The sequence below is a fragment of the Notothenia rossii genome, assembly GCF_949606895.1.
Source record: "Notothenia rossii genome assembly, chromosome: 3".
NCBI lineage: Eukaryota > Metazoa > Chordata > Actinopteri > Perciformes > Nototheniidae > Notothenia > Notothenia rossii.
In genome coordinates, this window is record NC_136901.1 from 56,220,250 (window position 1) to 56,235,719 (window position 15,470).

The 15,470-nt window shown below is 40.5% G+C and overlaps 1 protein-coding gene across 5 annotated transcripts in view; it reads left to right on the forward strand.

Annotated features, from left to right (window-relative positions):
- Positions 1-15,470, forward strand: part of LOC307031643 (uncharacterized protein) — a 144,621-nt gene that overhangs the window by 118,890 nt on the left and 10,261 nt on the right. For 2 of the 5 annotated variants that reach the window (XM_079668919.1, XM_079668920.1), the window contains one exon: positions 9,826-9,907. The exons of 2 other annotated variants lie outside the window; for them this stretch is intronic. In XM_079668919.1, coding sequence (XP_079525045.1) covers positions 9,826-9,907 — 82 coding nt within the window. Of the gene's footprint in view, positions 1-6,933; positions 6,994-9,825; positions 9,908-15,470 lie in introns of those variants that run through there. One more of the 5 variants, XR_013806037.1, reaches the window with a different exon arrangement.

Consider the following 15,470-nt stretch of genomic DNA (forward strand, 5'->3'; position numbering starts at 1 on the left):
CCATTTCCTGGATCTTCTCGGGGATTCTTCAAGTCCCGCCAAATTATGGGTGACGTCAATGCGGGCACAGCGCTCCAGCTGCACCGTTCAGGATCCCAGCATCTGCATGTAAACGCACGATGGCGCACACAGCAGCAAGCTCAGACAGCGATGACAGTTTAATTTTTAACGTGTCTGAGAGCTCATATGAGGCTGAATGATCGGTTTATTTTGTATCTGTTAGAAGTTTAGGAATTAGGTGCGTCAATATGGGCAGTCATACGGTCATGTAGCCAGTGGTGGACTGGGACTAAAACTCCGCCCGGGACTCTCGACCGGCCCACTTCGGTACAACTAGTAAATTGTCAACGGGGGAAGTGGGGGATGTGCTAGTGACTTATCCGACCGGCCCACTTCGGTACCGGCCCATCGGGATTCGTCCCGATGGCCAGTCCGCCACTGCACCCAGCCCAGCCCACGTAAACTGTCAACGGGGGGAGCCTCGCTGCGGGGAAACGGTGGACCTAGTGTCCCGATCGGAGTGGGAATAATAATAATAATAATAATAATAATAATAATAATAATCCGTGCATTTTATCCATTAATTTCCCCAACATTGTGGTAAAAAGAAAACACATGTTTAATCCATGTTGGTGTACTACTACAACCAGTGGTGTAGTGGGGATGTTTAACTGGGTGGACGGGGTGGTGGGTGGACGGGAGACACTATGGACGCGCTCGTGAACTGTCAACTGGGGGGGGGGCTTGGGGACCTCTGTGTCGCCTGTCAGCGCAACTTACATGATGCCGTTTAGACAATATAATAATAAAGGGCGGTGCCGGCTGTCAGCGAACCGATCCGGCCTTTCTGCGCGACTATCACTCAAATGCGGAACATAGTCTCAATGTGTGGGACGCGGGACAAATAATAAAAATGCTGTGTGTGCAGTCCCGCACAGTGCGGGACACCTGGTCACCCTACACACACAGTTCTGCCCCTCACACACACACACTTCAAATCAAGTTGCATAAATGCTTGGGCTACGTTTTTATTATAATTACTGTGAAATCTGCCTATTATGTTTTTGTCATTATTACAACAAACACACACTTGCAACTGATAACACTGGCAATGATTTTAGATGTATTAGACTATTTAAAAAAGAAATCATGCTTCAAATAAGTGGGGGTACGGCGTACCCCCGCGTCCAACGCCCACTACACCACTGACTACAACTACAAAAAGCTAAGGTTTGTTTTCTCATCAGGAAATGCAGACCGGCTCAAACAAAATATTTTTACATCATCATCCTCACGATCATTTAATGTATCATATGTTCGCCAAATTGACATGAAAGCACGAATAAATGTAGTTTCATCCACTTGAGTTTACAAAAATAATCAATTTGTTTTTATATCACATCCGACGGGAGGAAATTCAGCAGCTCTCACTACCGATTTGTAATCCTAATTTAATCATCATCTTCACCACGATCATTTATGTTTATGTTCGCCGAATTGACATGAAAGCACTGACAAATATGAATATACTGTGGTCAACTTCATTAAAACGTTATTAACGTGCCTAAACTCAGTAATTCACCATTTCTACGCATGACAACACACTTTGTCCGTGTTTGGCTCTCTCGCCGCACAGTGAAGCCTTCCCGCATTGACGTCACTTCCGGCTTCCCCCAAAACCTCAAAATGAGTCGAAGGAATTTTCCCGCGATGTTCGAAATTATTGATATTTATCGGAACGGTATCGCTTTTTCTTTTTTAAACTGACGGTTCGAGATTACTAGTAGCCCACTATTTCATTGCACAACAGTTGTTGGGTTCGTGTCACAGGCTCTTTAAATATCTGCCACAACATATGTAACCGGATCAAAGTAACATTAAGTACAGTCCATGGCATATCACATCATAATGTATCATATATTTCCTTATCTGAGTCAGCTGAGCCGTATCTGGCCGTGCAACACTCACAGTGTCACATACTGTATGCAGAAGTATTATTTTAAGCAACATATTAAGTTGACGAAACACTCGAGACAAATGTAATTAAAGTCAGATCCACTCTTGTCTTAGACGGGGCAGGGATATCATAAACCTGTTAATGTACGCATTCAAAAACTTTTTCTTTTACCAGCTGTATTCACCTTGCAGGTGCAACTATGTGGCTTTTATCCTGGATAAAGTGTTTAAGTCATGGATGTTTAAAGTTTAACTTCTTCATATGTCTAATATTATAGTTGACTTTTAATTCAGGAAGTATGACGCTGCGCTGTCAGTGTGCTTCTCCATGTTTGTGATTGGTCGAATGCTCCAAATACCACCCCTTTCATGTGAACGCGCACCTAACTAGATAGCGATCCACTTGATAACCAGCGTCGTAGTACAGCTTAGCGGCAGCGCGTATGTTTTGGATTAGGCTAACCGGCTAACTCAAACATATCCAGGTTAGGAAAATCCAGCTTCGTAGTACAGGCCTCTGGTGTCAATTTCGGGACAGTCTGACACGGCTTAAAACAACAACCAATTGACACAAAATGACTGCGAAGAAAAACAAAACGACCAGATAAAGACTCATGATGACAATAAAGAGTAGAAAAAAAGCGAAGAATACCATTAACGGAAAGCAATGGAACTATAAAGAGACACAAAGTCAACAAAGAGATTCAAAATAACTTTAAAGTGACACAAAGACACACATTTTTACATCAAACAAACAAAAAATGACTACATACCAACACAAATGAACTGCATAGTGACGGACAGTTAAGACCCCTAATGTTGTTTTTTATCTTTCCAACCCACTTAATTAATTAAGGTAATTGCAAATTGTGTTTGAACTGTAACCAATATTCGTGCTTTAGGACATTTTCTCAATGATGAATAGACTTCAGACCAGTGTTATCGATTTAACAGGACTTTTTACAAGAATAATGTTGAAGTGTCATATCTGTGGAGTATTTAATATCAACTTTAACGTGGGGGGCCACAGGATTCCACCTGCCGCTTCTGCCCTTTAAACACCGACCGCTTTGTCTTCCACACTGCATCATTCCAAATGCTTACAGATTGCCTCATTGATGTGAACATGTTCTCTAATATAATTTGGTTTCAATCCAAAAAGCAAAACAGTGTTGATCTGCCACAACTGTCCTCTACCTTGTAAATATGACTAACCTGTGTTGCTGCTGTTTATAGCACATTTTTTAGATGGCTGACACTGTGTTGAGCTTGTATTTAACACATTCTGGTTTTATAATTAAATAACATTTGCGATGTATAAATATATCTTATATCGAGTTGTATTGATTAAACACATATATTTCTATCCGTATGAAGAAACCTTGCGGCAAACTTCCCTTCAGCACATACACCATTGTGTTATTTGGAACAATTGCTTAAGGTTCAGGAAGGTTCAAGAACATGTTAACAATACCAGCTGCAGATAGCAAACGGAACAGTTATATTACCATTGTTTAATTTCTGAGAAATTAGAAAACACAATGTCTAAGAGTCAATCACAGGAAATGATGCAAGTTATGTAATATCTGTGACTTATGAAGACTTCGGGAAATGACAGACTTTGGTTTTCTATGCAATTAAAACACGTCGATCTCAGAAGCTCCTGTTTCCAGTCTTATACCATATCTTGACATTATTACCGCAATCTAAAGTTACTGGTTCAGTAATGTGTGCCTTTCTTCTATATTAATATGTTAGCTTACTCTGTATTATTGCATGCCTTTTTTTACCTGCTTTGCTACTTTTTCCGTAATAATGTAAATGTCCCTGCTGTAGGACTACTAAAGGATTTCTTATTCTGATCGTGAATATTGTTGTCTACTTGTTCAATCCTGAATGTGTGTCAGTGGATAAATCAACATACTACTAATTTTGATATTCTTTCTATGCTTAAGGCAACACAATCTACTTCAATTTGGATTCAATTTGCATTCTAGTTTCCTGCAAGGATTAGAAACTGTTCATGCAGATAACAGTAAAGACGTAAGCTAACTGACTCCCAGTCTGCATGCACACAGCAAGAGAGAAGAGGGTAAGACAACCAAAACTGACAAGGAGTAAGAAAAAAGGAAGGGTCATGAAACAAAACAGAATAGAAAAAAGAGCTGGAAACCAAACTCTAGGAATAATTGCTGGAATATTAGACACTGAGGTACTAAGATGAACTGGCAATGGGGGGACAGATCACACTGGATACAATATCTAGGAAAGGAAGGAATTGGCAAGATCGGAAAAGACCAGAAAACAATGTACTATACTGCAACTTCAGGGGTAGGCCACTTAGTGACATAACTGACCCTGGATGGATCCATCTGGATGTTATTTTCAAAGATGAGGAAACCCAGAAAAGATACAGTGGACAATGGGTTGACCAGCAGGTGCTGCAAGCATTGGCTGGCAGGCTGAATGTACCACCTCTTATCAGGGACAATATAAAGATGTTCCAGATACACAAAGATAAACTGGTTCAGCATGTCACAGAAAACATTTTCAAGCAGAGCATGGAAAAAAGCGGAGTCATTGGTGTTGCCAAAAGGCGTTATGAGGTACACGTAACGACTACTATCTTAGCTTCTTGCATAGGTTGTGCATTTTATTGATAGTGATTTCATCCAGGCCTGTGTAGAGACAAAGCATCTTAACCTTGTTAAAAAATATCCCGCCCCAGCCAAGGGGTTAAGACAATTTATCCCAGCAGCAAGCTTGGGTCAATATTATAGGTAATATAATTGCCTCCCTCTTGGGGGCTGACAGGGAATATATGTGTCTCTTGAGGGATAAATTCCAGCAAGTAAGTCAATGGGGCACTCATAGCATTGGAGAGGAAGCAGAAGGGTGGATTGAGATTAATTGAACAGTTCCAGATGAGGTCCAGATAGCAAGGTGGAACCGTGGTGAAATCAGCAAAGTTTGACAAGGTCTGAGACAGTAGAAGTGGCCAGAGAAAGATTTTCATGAAACACAGGGCAGGAAGGCAGAGTCTCTGGACCAAGGGCCGATAGGAAACAAACAGGATGAGCACTCACTGTGCCAACCCAACATTTTCCCTGTGGACAACTTCCTGTGCAAACATAACCCTTAATGGATGAATGTAATGTTGATTAAAATGGAAAATATGGATACTTAGGAATTTTGTTTGGCCATTGGTAATAACGAGTGGTAGGGACTTAGTACGGTGAGTGACTCTGTAAAACAGACAACCAAAAGGAGCTATGTCTTCTAATGATACTGTTCAAGGGCGAAATATGAAGTCAAATAAAGTTGTTTTAGCTAACCTCCAATCAATAAAGCTCTCCTCTTCTACGGAGAGAATGGGAAAAAGATTAGCAGGCTACCTTCCATCCAGAACGACTATGACTGTAGCTCAAAGTGCGAGCACTCACAGGATCAAGTAAAAGCGACAATTATCAGAGTCCCCTGACAACTGCTGTTGGCATGGTGACGGGGCTTGAGGTGGAGCTGGGTTGGGTACCGGTGCAGGAACAGAAGTAGACGTATGGAGTGTCTGGAGGTGCGTTACCAGGTTCTTGATCTCAGTTGTCAGCTTGGAACTGAAGTCTTGAAGGTATCAGGGTGTTTAGTCAGTTCTCCTACATCCAGGCAGAGGTAAGTTGCTGGTCATGATGTTGAATACTGGTCCCCTGGGCTCATGGGCGTCGCAGCCATTATATGAGGGTGGGACAAGTCCTCCCCACTTTTTGAAATGATTAGTTTAGACTCCCCCACTTTTACCATGTGGAAAGTCCGTGAATCGGTCTCTCCACTCGCCGCACTTTGTAGAGCTTTGTCAGTGCTTCACTATCAAATCCATTCCACTTGCTTATTGAGAGAATGCCCAAATCAATGAAACTCCATACCATGTTTTCACTGCTACTTTGCACCAAGGCAGATTCTCACATAGCGCGCACATGTTCAAGGAGTGTTGTCATAGTTGGACAGCTCAGATTTGTTGTATGAAGCGATGCCGGTAGCAGAGGTAAGGCAAACACACCAAATGTTCAGGAAAAATCAAAGCTGACGATCTCTTGGTTTGATATGTTTTCTTCCCCCCAGACAACATGGCCATAAGGAAAAAAAATGTCAAAGAAGAGGAAAATAAGTCATCAGCTGGTAGCAGTTAATCAGTTAACAGTGATGGCGGCGGCAAAAGCGTCTCACTTCTTGAGAGGAGTTCCGTCTTTATGTCATGATAGAGAGATACAAATACTGAATAGTTTAGATGAGAAAAGGCATCAAAATGCCAGGTTACTAGTGTAAGCATTGGGTTGAGAGGTCATGTGTTGTGAGCATGCGCAGTCTGTCCTGGTGTGGTGAAGGAGAGCGTGGTGTGACTGTACAATAATAAACGGAGGCGCTATCTGGGACGCTCCAAAAAGTACTAAGTTCCTGAGTTTTTGTTACACAGAAGTATCATTGAAGCCTTAACACCTCGGACGTTACACTAGTATTTATCATGTAAACAGGGAACATGAATAACCCGATCTCTCTGTGCTCATGTAAACAGCGTGATGGCATGTAGAGATGCAGTCAGTGTGTTTTACTGGAGCCTCAGTTCGATAAGAGATTATTTTCTGAGTTCTTTAAGGTACTCTCTCTCAAAATGGTAATGTGCATCATGTTTTAATTATACTTCTTATCATTCAGAAGCTTTTTGTGTGTGTTTATGTTTTACTGAGTGCTTATAGGCAATTTCCATCCCAGTATTCAGTTAACTATTTATTTTCTGTGCACATTACATAGAGCTAATATTCTACCTACTGCTTGGGACTTTGAGTCTTCAAAATGTCCAATGTCACAGACTGGGACTTACTTTAGAGTCAGTTGTATTTACGTTCAGTATGACTTGTTATGATTCAATGTGAAAGAGTATACTGCTCAATAAATAATGATCACTTCACCACCTCTCTTGACATCTAGGCGCTTGAGAGTGAGTCAGAGGCAGAACACAGGGACAGTGGAGAGAGGTCCATTGCTGAGGTGAGTGATGAAAGGGAAATTACAGTTTAGTGTAAATTGTGATGTGGACTCTCATCCCAGAAGTTTAAGGAAATCAGTGGAGATATTGAACAGGAAACATTTCAGTCAAGGGGCATCATATGACCAATATAGACAGAAGAGCAACATTTATTTGAACATTTAAGTCAATGATACCATTCCTATGTGAACTTAACATCTGTATGGAGTCAGATCAGTCTCAATATTAATAAATGCTCACAGAAGGATTCACAAATGTATTTTGCGATTTATATATAAATGACTCTCCACAACAATATCTCTGAATGCACTCACACATATTTATTGTTGTAAATGTACAAAAAATGGGGATTTAAACTACTTTTATTAATTCAAAGACTGCTCTGAATTAATAATCAAATATGTTTCCTTTCTTTACTACTGGATGAAATTACAAAATGTACCCATCATTTCCCTCATGCTAGTATAGCCACATAAAAGTATCAAACCACCTTAAAGTGATACTTGTTTTTTTGCCCGCTGGTCCTGTGGCTCGTCTTTTTTCTATAACTAGCTGATGCTCAATCTCATCGTCTTGTTCAAAGTCACTGTCAGACTCAGAATTCTCAGAAAGGTGATCATCACATTCTGAAATCTCTTCCTATTCCTCTACATCAGTGGTTCCCAACCTTTTTTCCCAAGAGCCCCCCCAAATGACTCCTGTTGGAAGTTGTGCCCCCCCCCCACACACACACACACACACCCACACACACACACACACACACACACACACACACACACACACACACACACACACACACACACACACACACACACACACACACACACACAGACACACACACACACACACACACACACACACAAGGGGGTGTTGCAAAAATGCTACAACTACTGTCACAAACTAGATGAATGTGAAGTATTTTGTTAAAGGAGGATGAAAGCGTAATTAAGGAGCACTATTGGAGTGACTTTGATGGTTATTGGAATCAGGATTAATTCATTTGGATTCCCGCTGTATGAAGAAATTAAAGGACGGCGCGGAAGTGGAAACAATTCACAAAGGGATTAAACTGTTTAAAACACATGCTCAAAGTAAGCCGGATTTTGCCGATGTGTTTATGTGGATTCAAAAGTCGTGAATATTATCTACAAAATGGAGGAGACCGATCTGATCGGAGCAACTGTGACAAATAATCCAACTGAAACCGGCATGGACAATGACTATGTTTTCAAAATGCGCTTATCCATAAAAGCCCGGTTTGGACAATTTACGGGCAGAAGAAACATTTCTATTAAAGAAAGAATTATAAATGTCTGTCTTTTTATGCCTTTAATAGCTAACTTGAATTGTTATTCAAACTAATTAATCAATTATGTTTTATATTTTAATGTAGAGACAAGGCTTTTAGTGACAATCATGTATTGCTTTACAATTATATGTAAAAAAGGGGAATTTATCAACAATGTTGCAACCTTGTGCAAGAATGGCAGGGGCAGAAACACAAAAGTCACACACACACACACACACACACACACACACACACACACACACACACACACACACACACACACACACACACACACACACACACACACACACACACACACACACACACACATACACACACACACACACACACACACACACACACACACACACACACACACGGCCCAGACAGGACCTACAATGTCCACACTTTTGTTAGCCCCGGGACCCGAACACCTTGTATGTAATATACATGTGTAGGGGGGGGTGTACAGTGGTTGGTCATTGAACATGTTTTCTGATATATGTTCTTCACAGAAAATGAGCCAAGGCCACGGTGTTTGCATTTTTTTTATCATATCATTTTTCTTTACCTAAATAATGAAAACGGGTCCCACAGACCCGAACACCATACCAGGGTAAATTCGGACTTTCCCTGACATTTATATTGATATTTTGATATAAATCTCATTTAACGTGAGTGAAAGGAATGTAATCATTTGAGCAGAGAGGGGAAAATAAAGATAGTTCACAAAGCTGGTAGAGGACCTATGGTAGAGGGAAGAAAATCCATAAAAGCGAACAAAACCTTAATCAATAAATATACTTCTTTTTAACCTCCATCCTCACAATGTCCTTCATGAAGAAAATTGGTTTTCTAAAGAAGAAAAAAAAGCTTATAGGGACACATCCATGAATGCAGATTTGCCAAGCTGTGTCAAAATTCATACTCTTTCCAAATAGTCTCTAAAATGATACAGCCCATAAAGAAAAGAGTGGAAAAAGCCCATTATCATTCTTATTGCACATTGGAAGAGTTTCAACCCCTGCTAAGGCCAATCAGGGGGAAGAGTTTTCCAGGACTAAAGCTCTGCAGGGAGCCTCAGCACCGCTCCCTGAAATACTCTTGAGGGGAAACGTTTCAACAAAGCAAAGATTTGAAAACAACAACAACCAAAATCATAATTTCTTTATGGAAATAAACGCCAAAAGTATTCATTATAATGTAATTCACTTCACTGAAGTCTCAATGGGGAATTTATACCCTGAAATACAATTCACTTTTGAACAATATAATCCTGGACAGAAATCCATATCTGACTATTTACCATATTTAGAGTTGTACACATATACAAAATAAGGAAAAATAAACTTATTTCTGTAGTTCTGTAAATGATTTCTTTGCTCTGTTTGTCTCTGATGAGATATTCAACTGAAATATTTATGCTAAATATTTTTCAATTCAATTGTATGTGTGTGTTTTGCTGCAAGCAAATAAAAAAGCAGCTGTATTTATCAGCAATGCAAGCTCCCTGGTGCAAAATTGTTTTTTCTCTTTGTTTTAAAAGGTTCAAAGGACATCACCATCAATCCGTTTTCCTGGATAATAAATGGGGATCAGACGCATGTCAAATCGCAGTTTAGAGAAAGGTGAACAGTTCAATAGTAAGATTGCTGAATATTTGCTAACATGCTAGACATGCTGGAACAGAAAAGGGCCTTCCCCAAGCAGCAACACACAGAGTTTAGTCATTTATACAAACATGGATTAATGATTAGAGGTAACTGATCTTATTTTGTTAAAGTTTCAGCTATTCTGTTTACAGTTCTGTCATCAGATTATTTAATTCTTTTTATGTGAAATATTATTTATTTAATTTAAATAAAAAGCAATGCTAATTTTGTTCACAATTTGTTTAGTTAATTTACCGTTAAGAGTAGCCTACCGTTAAAGGACTGGATCGATAAGCAGTATAAAAGTAATCGTACAGTTAAAACCTTAACGATCCGAATAATCGATTAATCGTTTCATTAATCGATAGATTATCAAATTAGTCGTTTGTTGCAGCCCTACTGTTTACTTTGTGACTAATCCTCTGTCAATGTCCCCTCTATAGTAGGCTCCATAATGCATGTTCTGCTATCTTTAATGAATGACAAAAAATACAATTTTACCATTAGTTCTTAATGAAATTGATACTGTTTGACTTTGTATTAGTAAGCCTACTACTAACAATACATTGAAGTACTTTTACTGTGTATTTTTTGAGAAATACTCTGTCAAAGCCTACTGAGAACAACATCAAGCCACTGCTGCTAAGTTTGATGAGGGAATTATTTTGTGTTGCCATTAGTGCTTCGTGAGATTGATCCTGTTGGACTCAGTACTAGTGAAACTATACCCCCACAAGTACTATGCAGTACTTTCTGTGTAGTTTTCTAGTAATCCTCTGTCAATGTCCCCTCCTGAGTACAATAACCACTGTAAAACCTAACATCGTGTTAAATAAGAATGAATAAGTAAGCCTTACTTATTTTGTATTAACTTGTATTAACACTCAGTTTAAATAATTAACCTGTAATACGGGGTCGAAAAGCCTACCTAACTCAATGTAATTGATGTGAGCTAACTTAAAAAAACTAAGGTCGTGGACATGATTCTTTTTTTTCAACATTAGGACATGCGCAGATCACTCCTTTATATGAGGGGCCGTGTAGGCCAAAATTCCAACTAACGACGCGCACACGCTACTGAAAACATCTGGCCTTGCACACACACACACTACTGAAATACTCTCTCATTCACTACTGAACACCTCACACACACACAACTGAAAAGTAAACCTCACACCCATGCTACTAAAAATGAACCTCATACACACGCAACTGGAATTTAACCTCTCTCTCACACACACACACACACACACACACACACACACACACACACACACACACACACACACACACACACACACACACACACACACACACACACACACACACACACACACACACACACACACACACACACACACACACACACACTATTGAAATCCTCTCACATTCACTACTGAAAACCTCACACACTCAACTGAGAATTAAACCTTGCACCCATAATGTACTACTGAAAATTAACCTCACACACACACCATACCTGCCAACCCTAACGATTTGGGTGGTATTCTACCGCTTTTGACATGTTTCTACCGCCTACCGACTTAGCTGACTTTCTCTACCGATTTTCAATCTTCCCAAACTATAGCAAATAAAAATGACACTACATAGACACTGGACTCGACTTTTGGCGGACACCGTTTGCAGCGTGTCTGTGAACCCATCATACAAACAGTCCTCTGTGTTTCTGAAAGAGAAACAACGTGCAGACGGGGGGTAACGCTGCCTTTCCTCTGCACCCCCAGGGCTGATGGGTAATCCCCCCCAAATGAGTGAGGGGACAGAGACGATGCATTAGAGTCCTGCAGGGTTTCCCCGTTAATATCAGTGTCTCGAAAACACATGTTGGTGACTGAAAGACATCCAGTGTTTGGTCTTTTCCTGAAGCATCCTTCACCTACAGTGTCTCAACTGAAAGAGGACCACAAAGACACACAAAATATAATAAATATTTTGAGATTTGGGGATATTTATCTCCCATTCTTTCACTTTTTCTGACATTTTCAATTCCAAACATCTCGTTAATGTCTCTATTTAGTGAACTACAGCAATATGAAAGCCTGTACATTATCTATATCACACTTTATCAGTAGACAAATGCAGGAAATTACTTTTTTAATGCATTATTTTCTGATTTATGGCACAACTCAAAGATATTTCGCTCTGCAAACCTTTGACTAATATGTCAACAACATGAAACAAGAATATGAACCTGGCTTTATCCAAGAAGATTCCCAGTCGATCGCGAGATGTGTCTAAAAATAGAACAACAATATTCAGTTTTATCGTTAATGTCCTATAACATAATCTTCCTGTGCCAGAATAATGCACTTGAACGCATCAAAGCTTTGTGATTGGCCGGCGTGACCCCATGTGTCTGGGCATGGCTGGTAGGCAGTGGGCAATGCACTAGTTCGCTGACGTTATCCGTTGTCAGTACCATATGTGCTCGGGCTACCAGATCTGTTCGGGGCAAGCCCCCAGGAAGTGCGCCGGAATCGGATGAAAATATTCGTGGTGGCCAAACGGCGGTACTACACTTCCGTTTGGTTGCCAGGCCCGGAAATACTTTTTCCCATTGACTTACATGGGGAAAGAGTGGTCTGTAAATCGTTGGATAATTTTTTTTAAACTAAATAAACTACCCAGTATGAACACTTGTATAGCCCTTATTAAAACATTTGTTCCTCAAGTTGTAAAAATGTGCTAATAAAGTTATTCTGAGAGTCATTTCCCTCTGCATTATGAACGCGCATCTAACCCACGGGACCGCGCCGCCCGGCACGTTCATGTTACTTGTTCAGCATGGTCCCGACTAGAGTTGGGTGTAACGCGTTACAAAGTATGTTTGCGTTACTGTAATAATATTACTTTTGTCGGTAACGGGGTAGTGTAACGCGCTACTTTTATAATTCAGTAATCACCCTACAGTTACTAACATTGCCCCGACACGCGTTACTTTGTTACTTACTAAAATCGGTCATAATCAAACCTCAACAAACACCTGCAAAGAACACATGCTAAGGTGAAGCAAACGCACAGCTATTTGTTGTTTGTTTATATCATGTAGTCTCTTCTTCTTCTCTGTTTCCCGGTTGTTGCCTGGTTTGAAGACGAATACACACTACCGCCGCCTGCTGGTAAGGAGAGTTATTGCCACTCACGCATGTGCAGTTCGTACGTGCTCAGCTGAAGTCTTAGCGGTGTGTTTCAGTCTGGTTCCAGGGTTCCAGTGCAACACATGGCCAACACGCAGGAGAACACGCCGACGCAACAGCGTGAGCAGAGATATACTGCGTAAAATATACAGATAGCAGGAGACAGAGGACAGCCATGGTCAGATAGGAAAACATTCAGGAGCTATCTGGATCAGTCTTATGCGACAATGGAAACTGAACTAAAGAGAACATTTAAAACTTTAGCAGTCTGCGTGATCTGCCTGCAGGGAGGGGCGGGCCGGCCCTGCAAGTAAAGTAACGAGTAAAGTAACAAGTTACTTTATTTAGAGAGTAACGAAGTAGTGTAATATATTACTTTTTTTTTAAGCAATATGTAATATTTAATATATTACTTTTTTTTTTGTAACGACCCCATTTCTGGTCCCGACCAATCAGAGCACACTGTGCTCACAGGGAGGGTGGGGGCTGGAGCTATTGGAGCGACAACGAGCCGTTAAAGGCAGAGAGTGAAATTCAGTGAATACAATACAAGTAGTTTACAGAGATGCTGTATGAGAAACCAATGTGAGTTGCGTTTATCTTTACCGATGGATGCACTATAAGAACGGACCCATATCGTCTTACTGCCATCCCATGGAGCTGTAATAATGGATATATTGCACATGTTTGCTGTAATTCATTATTATACTACATGGGCTGTATGATTAAATATTGTACCTTAAATGTTGTATTAAATAAAGTTAATATTACCGACGTTAGATTAACATCCCTGTAGCTTCTTATTGCACTAAGAATTTTATTGCACTGTATATATATAAAGTATATATATACATATATATATTACAGTGCAATAATTATTTCATGCTAAATTAAGCTCTGTTGCTTGGATATCACTAGATCATGTTACAGCGTAATATAAGTACATAACGATTGATGTTTACATTAGCATAATTTCTAGCTAGCCGCTAGCTGCCGCCTCGTTAATATCAAATCCATCATAATAACAAATCATTACCATGCTGTCATGAACGCGTGGTGCTGTTACGTGTACGCAAATTGACGTGCTTGATGTGAACGAGCGTTTTGGTTAAAGTTGCTCATGCGCTATGAGCACACATACGGGTACTTCTCAGGCATGCCGGGTAATCTGTGACGTTTCGCTCTCTCAAAAGTTGGGCCATTTTATCATCATGCGCCAATGAGCAACTCTCATAGAAATGAATGAGGCCCCGCCTCCCACGCTGTATCCAGTTCTTATTATACATCCATGGTTCGGGGTCCGTCGCTTACCAATGACGTCACGTGTTGTGATTGGCTGTACGGTAATCGTACGCTGGTTGGTGTAACTAGGGGCGCTGACTAGGGTATACCAGGGGTCTGATCAAAGACGAATGAGAGAAATAAATTCACAATTATTGTCAAACAGGAGTTAAATCAATTTCTCGCTTATTGTAAGAATGTATTTCACCATATTGTTGGAGCACCACCCAATGGCGGTGGTGGAAGGTTCACCTCGGCTCCGCGCGTCCCTTGATGAGCATGATGAGCTGGTCAAATTATAAGAGAGGGGACTCAAAGCACCAGGATAAAGGTTAAACAATAATCAGTTTTAATGGTAAAAAATAACAATACATAATACAGAGCACTCTGCAACAGCAGCTACAAAATAGAGAGTACTGCGGGCTCAATTCCACCACTGTTTGATAATGCATATCACAACAGCCAGTCAGAAAAGGCGCGAGCATCAAAATATCATAATATTTATACACAGGTGGGGAGGAGTTGTGTCGGTTGCTCCTCTCTAGCTATTTGTTATTGGCGATTTCACTTCTGGGCGAGTTAGCCAGTGAGTTGCCAGTTCTCCATTGGCCGGTTTCACTTCTGGGCGGGGCCCCAGGCAATGAGTCAGCAGTTGTTGATTCCATCTGTTGCTCCTTCTCCTGTGTGTGTGTGTGTGTGTGTGTGTGTGTGTGTGTGTGTGTGTGTGTGTGTGTGTGTGTGTGTGTGTGTGTGTGTGTGTGTGTGTGTGTGTGTGTGTGTGTGTGTGTGTCCCTCTGCCTTCAGGCAGTCCCCCAACAATTATTTGGAGTCATGACAGAACGCACACCCATTCCCCTTTAACGCACACACATTATCCCTATAACATCTTCAACACACACCGTTTAAACCAACTACTCCAAAATGTTGTGGCAATTTAGCACTCACAACATGAAAAAATAAAACAGAGAAATCAATAACACACAAATACAGATATAGTTGATCAATGATTATATAGGACATATGGTCAGTGTAATGAACACACACACATATCTTATCATGCAGCTCACCACACGAATGTGACATGTCTTTCTTTATGAAAG